Source organism: Geospiza fortis, unplaced genomic scaffold (genome assembly GCF_000277835.1).
Source record: "Geospiza fortis unplaced genomic scaffold, GeoFor_1.0 scaffold676, whole genome shotgun sequence".
Classification (NCBI taxonomy): Eukaryota; Metazoa; Chordata; class Aves; order Passeriformes; family Thraupidae; genus Geospiza; species Geospiza fortis.
The window spans coordinates 138151-146664 of NW_005054600.1; the positions used below are offsets into that span (position 1 = coordinate 138151).

Genomic DNA, 8514 nt, shown 5'->3' on the forward strand with positions numbered 1-8514 from the left:
GTGGATTTGTACAATCCAAACATCTGCAGGACTTTTTATTGCTCTCAAGAGAGAGATGTACAGAATTATGTATGTGAGAGCTCTATTCATTTAAACCAGGTGTTAACAAGGTATGAATGTGGCAAATAGAATCCTGACAAAGATTCAAAGCTTCTATTTTGCATAAGACACTAATTAGATTAGACAGTAGATATTCTGGAGGTAAAAAGCTGTGTTACCTTAATTCACTGCAAAAGGTAATGTGGCCTTCTGCATGCTCCAATTAAAAACAGCCTCTCTGCTTCAAAGACATTAATTATATTGACTACATTTTATGGGCAATCTCCTCAGTTTTCCATTTCAGGAAACAATTTGCATCCCAGCAAATAAACAAACAAAAATAACAGCAATAAAAAGATAAATAAGTGAAAGATAAAATCACCAGCACTTCTAAGCACTGCTTGCCCCAACCCAGTTAAGCAGAAGCAGAGAGCACATGAAATACAGACAATGTCCTACGGTGCAGGAATTTCCTCACCAGCAGCTAAAAAGGACAAACATACACAGAGCAAAAACAAACTTGGCCATTTCATACAGAAGCATCAGCAGCAAGGAGCACCTCAGAGCCTCAGAAAACTGAGCCCGGGGTATCCAGATCTGTAGATTTTGCTCCATCTCCTCAGTACCTGGATGCTCTGGTTATTCCTCAGACAGCCACAAAGAGCTGGGCTAAAGTTTTACTCCTCTAACCCTGTTTTTTAATGACAGGCTCATTTGTTCACACACAGAGCTGGATTTGATTCTTTTTCTTTCCTGATCTAACGTAGACAATAAACCATGGGGGCTCAGAGCAAAATGAGGATGTTAAACACAGCATTTCCCCACTCCACAGGCACAGACACCCCTGAGGGATTCGTCAGGACACAGATGAAAATGTCACTTGCACTGGGCAGCTTTGTACCCATGGGAGCTCCCAAGAGCTGGAGACATAACGCAACACAGGACACAGAGTTGTGCCTCCTGCTCTGTCCACACTGTCCCTGGAGTCTCCCTGCTTCCAGAAGCTCCTGCTCCCCACTCTCCCTTTTACAACCACCTCAATCTTCTGAAATTCTTCAGGAAAACAACAGCGTGAAGGTGCAACTCCAACCAATCCTAGCAAGTTCCATCAACACCAGCTAAACTCTTGCTCTGAATTTCCCTTCTGCAAGGGACAACTCCACCTTTATCAACACAGTCTGCACTCGAAGCGATTGTTCTGTTGGTACCCAGCTCCTACCTATTCGAGTATTGGCAAATACATCAGCTAGTGACCCACTGGTCCCTTTGCCTTCTCCATGGGAAAGTGTAGAGGATGCTGATGAGGATGTGGATGACCCCTGAACAGATCGGTTGATCCAAGACTCAGCATTCTGTAAGCTCTGGTGCAATGCAGCAGAGAGAGCAGCTTGGCGCCTGAGCGAGCCCTCGTCCTCGGAGGCAGAAGACGTGTCTGTGTGGAAGCAGAAAGAAAATCTAGCTGCTTAGGGAAAAGCACATGGCACTGAACATGCTCTTTCCAATCACATATCAACAGCACAGGCTTTCACAGGAAGATCTGTTTTCCACATTGGCCAAACCAGAGGTTAAAGCAGCAGAATTGTTGGTGGGAACACACTCACCCCTGTTTGATTCACCTCCTCAGACAACATCCTTCCCCTGGGGTCTCCAAGCCTAGAACTTAACTCTCATTACTTTTCCATTCACATTCCATAGTATCAGATGCTGTTTTGCCTAACTCTGGTCATTCTGAACTGGAAAGTGAAGGGTCAGGGTCGTTGTCAAACTGCAAAGTCCCAGGAACAAAGAAAACGCAGGAGACAACTGTGCCAAGGCCACAGCAGAAAATGCTTTTGTCTGGGCTCTAAATGGGGCCCTTTCAATGGCAGAAAACAAACAAAAAGCCCAACCCCAAAACAAAACAGAAATCTACAGCAAGGAACTGCTTCCTGTGTGTCCCAGAGCACAGATATCTCAGCTGTCCCAAAACTGTGAACTAATTATTTAATTACCACGAAGCAAGCACTCAGTTCTTGAGATGTTGAATTGTACAGTGCTAAACACAAACACACAAGTGGCTTTAGCCTAAAATTTAGGTGTTCTTCAAAGTGATTTTCTGCCTACACTGGAGTGGTAAATCAAAGTACTAAATCATGTTCTATCACTTGCCAGAGTGGAACGGAGTGAGGAGCTGAGGCAAAGGCTGACTCCAGCCATGCTTGAGTGCTGACCTCGACTGGTGTGACTCCCCCAGCACAGGATGTGCTGCAGTCCTGGACAAGTGAGCACAGAGCTGAGACCCAAGCAGACACCAGGAACATGCATCAGCCCCCCGAGAAAGGAAGGGAAAAAGGAAGTGTGATAAAACAGGAAATAAGGAGGAGGAGGAGGAGTGACGTGGCCCAGCAGAGCAGTTTCAGAGCTATGAATTCACCAGGAGATGTGGATTCATAACATTTTGGATGACTTTGTCAATCCAAATGGCTGCGATGCTTCTGCACAATGAGACACAACATAGAAATCACTGCCAAAAACCACACGGACTTGTTTGTCATCAGTGCATCCAGCTGCTGGAAAACAGAGGGTTATTGATTTCTGCTGCACATGCATCGTGACAGACACTGTGTCACCAGGGATTCTGCTGCAGCCAGCACACGGCAGGCGTGAGAGAAGTCCTGCAAGTCTGGAATCCCACCAGACCCCTCTGAGGGCCTTGCCCAGAAACGAACATCACTGCAAACCCTCCTCTTGTGTGCTGAGCATTAAACATTCATGACATCAAGATGTGAATTATCCATCAGAAACAGGAAGAAGTGGCCTCAGTCCAGACCTGCTCAGCTCTGGCCAGTTTGAACCACAGAACCATGGAACACCCTGAGCTGGACCCACAAGGACCATCCAAGGTCCAAGGTTGGACCCACAAGGACCATCCAAGGACATCCCCAGGATCCCACCGCGTGGTTCTTAAAGAACTCCTGGAAGAGAGGTCACTTCCAGCCATGAGAGAGGACTGACAGACTCCCTGAAGAGCTGCAACACTGGGAGGGAGCACTGCAGCCCCTTGGTTTGGAAGGTGCATCCCTGGACAGCCCAGTACAGCCTTGTTGTAATAGAAACAGACAGGATTCTAGGGCTTTTTTAATGCAGAAAAGATGAATTTTTAATGCTACAGTCTATTTTTATATAGTTTTAAAAGTTATTGTGTTTAACTTTAATTGGCTAGTAACTTTTTTGCTACTCAATTTATTGGCTAGAGGGTGTTTGTGTGTGTACGTGTTACGGCTTTTTCTTTCCACAGATGTTTATGTATTTTCTTTAAGGATTCTTATGGGTAGAATTTCCTTCTTTATAGCTGCAAACTGTTTTTTTTTAACAAGAATAGATTGCTATGTAAATTGATTTTTATAATTTTTTTACACGGAACATAAAAGCCTAACTGTTAGTTTTACTTAGCTGAAGTAGTAGGCTAAAGTTACAATTTTATAAATATATTATAATTATGTAGAAATTTAATTACAATATTTATAATTCTTTTAGATATTTTAAATAAATAAAAATAATAAATAAATATTTTAGGATTTATTTTTAATAAGGTTTTTAGCTATATGCCACAGAGCCTCACCTGGGGGAGTGCAGGCATCTGCTGGGGACTGGACGAAGGTGGAGCGGCGCTTGGTGGGCATGGGCAGGGCCATCTTCTGCTCCTTGTGCTTGGCCAGCGCCGCCTGGACCGCTTCCGTGTGGATGTCTGCGAGAGGGAAGTGCCTCAGCACCAGCACAACACCAAGGGGATGCCTCAACATTGCAGTTTTTCTAGTTTTCAAACCCTGTGCTGGGTTAGTGCAAAGCTCTGAGCTCCACGTACAGCGGAGTTAACTGGCTTCACATTTCAGTTAGGCAAAACAACCCCTCTGGGCCTGTGATCCAAGGACACCTTCAGGCCCCAAAAGATATGAACAAAAGTGAAGTTCCATCCAGGGAACTCCTGTCCCTGCCCTTACCAGATCGGTAACGTTCATCTCTGGCTCCCCCTGAGCGAGCTCGGTGGAATTTGGATGAGGATGAGGAGGATGATGCTGAGGCTGGAGCTGCAGATGGAACGGGCATCTGAGGTTTGGATTCCTTCTGTAATGCTGGATCAACCCCTGGAAAACAGGGAGAGGGAAATAGAAGGAGGTTTTTTGGACCACACTCTTCCCTTCTCCCATGACAGGGCCATGGATGTCACAAAGCTGGTTTGTCACTCAGCGTCCCAGTGACCAGCTTGTTATTGACTGGAAAAAAACCAATAATAAACCAGCAGCAAGAGCCTTTGCTGTTCCCATTAATCACAAACCCAAGGAGACCTCCAGCTGTCTGGTTCTGCTTTCAGCATGTCCAGCGTGTGGCTTTATCATCCAGAAGAAGTTTGTTTATCCCATTAAAACAGGAAGGAAAATAGATAATCTGATAAACAGTATAATTTTACATAATTCAGCAAGAGCAACTTGGAGTTGTTGCTACTGGAGGTTCAATTCTAAAATGAATCTGTGTGTCAGAGGGAAGTTTTGAAAATTAAAACCCAGAGGTCACCCAGCTGTAATTTCCTCCAGGCTGTCACCTGGAGTCATGCAAAACCAAGAGCAACTGTGTCATCTGTATGTGCTGCTTTGGAATTCTCACAAACTACCAAAGGATCAGAGAAATGGAGAGGAAACCACAAATCCTGAGTTTCCAATCCAGTCACACCACTTTTGAGGTGTGTGGTTTTAGGTAAACAACTTCAGGTGAATGCTTTGAGCTCAGGGACTCACAATAACAGCAAATCACCCTGAGCTAGCTGCAGCAATCTCCACAGGATTGCACAATTCTTCAGGCTGGAAAAGTCTTGAGACCATCGAGCCCAAGCTGGGCTCCATGCCCACCTTGTCACCAGCCCAGAGCTCTGAGTGCCACCTGCAGCCCGTCCTCGGACACCTCCAGGATGGGCACTCCAAACCTCCCTGGGCAGCTCCAATTCCTGACCCCCCTTTCCATGGGGGAATTCCTGCTATGTCCAACCCAGACCCCCTGACCCCCACCTGGCTCCACCCTCCTGTCAGGAGTTGTGCAGTGAAAATTCCCCCCTGAGCCTCCTTTTCTCCAGGCTGAGCCCCCACAGCTCCCTCAGGAGTTCCCCAGCCCCTTCCCCAGCTCTGTTCCCATCTCTGGACATACCCCAGCCCCTCAGTATCTCTCCTGTACAAAGACTTTTTTTTTTAATTCCTCATCTTGATAACCAGTTTAACACCTTTGTAGCATTTATCTGCCTTTGCCAAACCCAGCCCAGTTTTATTTTGATCCAAAACCAACATGACTTCACAGACCAAAGAGAAAAGCTTCATGTTTTCTGATCACTCGAGTATTTACAAATTCAGGCACCCACTAGATGTCAGCAGCAGATTTAACAGTATTTAAATGAATTATTAAATTCATATTCAGTTCTCTTCCGTAAGTCTTGTAAAAGCCTCTCATCTCTCCGTGAGGCATCACAGGGCAAACATGACATTCCAGTTAGGAAGGGATCAGAGGTGGCTCTAAGTGACATGACACACAGAGAACAAGCTCTTTGTTTCAATATTTTGCTCTGACATAATAACATGTTCCAGTGGCCTCACAAAGCGTTCAGACACAGAGGAGGAAAGAGAGTAAATCACTGATGGTTACACAACAAAGCAGCACAAGTGAGCCAAGCCTGGCAGGTGACAGGTGATTTATTTAGAGCTCCCTTCAGAATAATCCTGCTACAGCTGCACTTTCTGCTGGCAGAAACATGACAAATATGACAGAGAGATGAAAAAAGAATTATTTTAGATTGGCTTTGAAGGATGCCATGGATTTGTTGACTGTCTTCAGTTTCTAATGAGAATTGACTGCTTTGTGATTCCTGTGTTTTGGTGAAGGGCCAATGATTTAGAGATTCAGAGACTGAACCATTAGAAGATCAACAAGGATAAATGTTTGCATGAATAACAAGGAGAGCAAGTGCCACATGCACAAGGAAGCAGCTGCAAACCTGTAACTCCACTGTCTGCAAACAGAATGCAGCAGCAGTGCTGGGGCTGGACTGGCTATTCCTTGAAGATGCTTTATTTCAAGCTACATACCCATAAAAACATGGAAATAACCACCTTGAGCCTCCAGGGTTTCCAGGGCAGCCTGAACACACTCCCAGAACCCAGGGACACCTGGCCCAACTCCACAGGCTTCATTTGCTGTGCTTGCTGCTGACCCCCATCATGGAGAACTCCCTGGAATTAGGGACTTCAGATTTTGGGATCTGCAGACTGCAGAGATTTTAGGAGTTAGCAGCTAGATGGACCTTAATGGATACTGCATCAGGAAAAAAATGCATCTTTAGGTAATTAACAGTGCTGCCTTAACTCCTGAGGCTATGTGAATGGAGAGCAGATCAAGCAGTAAGAATCTCCAAAATGATCTCGTGCTGACATGCCCTGACACGTCACCCCCTCCCTTCCTCTCATTTCACATCCATGGAATGGAGACACTCCATCAGCCAACACCAGCCCAATGCTCACAGAAATGGCATGAAATGCCAGCACTAAGTATTTTGTTGTTGGTGGTGGTGGTGTTGTTGTTGTTGTTGTTGTGGACTAAATGAATTTTCTTCTCATTACCAAGGTGACCTGATTCTGAATCCCTCACGCATGACTTCCACGGGGTTTTTACAACAGGAGATTCCCAGACACTGGGGCAGCTGGGTGTGAGATGGATAAAAAGCTGCAGAGCTGGGCCGGAAGGGCAATCAAACCTCTGGGTTAATTGGTGACCTCCATCATCCCAGGCTTCTGCCTGGACTTCAGCTCCTCTGGCAGCTCTCAAAGCCCCACAATTAACAGAGCAGAGCCCAGTCTTGCCAAACACTTTTTCCCCCCTTCTAATTACACATTTTCTGAGACAAATCAAATGTGCACAGTGCCAGGGTTGGGGCCAGGATTATATCATCTTCAGACTCCAGAATACTCGAGACAAAAGCAGGGCTGCCAAGAGTTCCTGAACTACCCAAGGATTCCCCACTTCCTCCTCAGGCTCGAGATCTCCACTGGCACAAATGCTAGCCTGAGGACTGTAAAACCTGCTCAACAAATACCTACTTATCAAGAGGGATTAGTCATGTGTATATTAGTTTTTGGTTTCTTTAAGTAACAGAAATAGATTTGATAAATAGGCAGCAACCAAGTCTTTGAGATTCCCATCACATCCTGCTCCAGGGAGCCCTCAGCACTTGGAGAGCTGTTTGTTACAAAATCTCCATTTTGAAGGCTAAATTGCATTTTTGCTTGCCTTGCTCCCTTCAGCTCAGACAGAATACACTGTATAAAACCCAATCTCAAAGCGCCCCACCTTGAGGTGAATAAACAACCAAATCCGACCTGAGAACGAGCTAGAGAGCAGGAACTGGGCAGTGGTTTGGGGTGGGAGAGTCAGGAAGTTGCCACATGACAACTTTATTTTCCCCCATCAAGTGCCTGAAGGGAGCTGCTGTCATTTCCCCCAGTCCCGTGGTGTTGATGGGCAATAAATGCACTTTGAGCTTTTACTCTTTATCAGTTTTTTTTTTTTGGCAGTAGACCGGGCTCAGTAAATTCCAGTAGGTCCATCCATGACTCCCTGTCATAGCCAGTCACTGCCTGAAATCAGAACCAGACACATCAGGTTTTAATGGCTGAACATCTCAGCATATCAGTAACAATTATTCCAGGTAAGCCCTAAAATAATGATTAGACACATATTTAGCCACGTCCTTCAGTTTACAATTAAATGTAATTATCCCACATACAACCAGCTGAGCTGCTCTGGATCTCTGAACCAAAGGAAACAATTGTACCTGAAGGAGGTGATTTCAGCTACTCTGACAAAATAAAGCAACAAATTATAAAAATCCTAATGTTTCTTCAAGAAGGCATTAAGAAGGACACAGCACGGATATTTTAGAGAATGTTTCCAGAATGGTTCTTGAGGACCTTCATGATTGATCCAGAGCCCTTGAGGAGCCAACGGAGTGGGAGGTGATTCCAGCCAAAACAAGGACCTACCTTGGGTTTGTGGAACATACGGAGCCAGCAGCTTTGCTCTCTTCTTCTCATACCCCTTCTGTGTGATGTCCCCTAAAAACAAGCAAAGAAACCTCATTTAATCACATTAGAATTTTGCAATTTGAGGTCTGCTTGCTTTTTTCTCAGTGCCATTAAGGTTTCACCTGAACACACCTGAAGAAAACCTGAAACTCAATAAATCCGAGCACATTAAGATTTCAAAGCTCCATATTACAGAACTTCTGCAGTTTCCCTTGGGATCAGAGACCTACACTATCCACTATTTAAATGCAATAACTTGGATCACAGCAGCTATCTAAATGGAATATCAAAGCAGTGAAAAACTAAAAAGGGAAACTGGGAGTGCATGAAAATATTCTGTAACCACAAAAAACAACTTATGCGAACAAAGTGGGATAAT

At 45.0% G+C, this 8514-nt stretch overlaps 1 protein-coding gene across 2 annotated transcripts in view; it reads right to left on the reverse strand.

Moving 5' to 3' along the window:
* The window catches only part of DIP2B (disco interacting protein 2 homolog B), a 34093-nt gene extending 25932 nt beyond the window's left edge, over positions 1-8161 (reverse strand). For both annotated transcript variants that reach the window (XM_031064529.1, XM_005430090.3), the window contains exons 1-4: positions 8094-8161; positions 4020-4163; positions 3641-3766; positions 1259-1471 (exon numbers count right to left, since the gene is read on the reverse strand). In XM_031064529.1, the coding sequence (XP_030920389.1) occupies positions 1259-1471; positions 3641-3766; positions 4020-4125 (445 nt within the window). In that variant the 5' untranslated portion in view covers positions 4126-4163; positions 8094-8161. The remainder of the gene's footprint in view (positions 1-1258; positions 1472-3640; positions 3767-4019; positions 4164-8093) is intronic.
* Between the last annotated feature and the right edge of the window lie 353 nt (positions 8162-8514).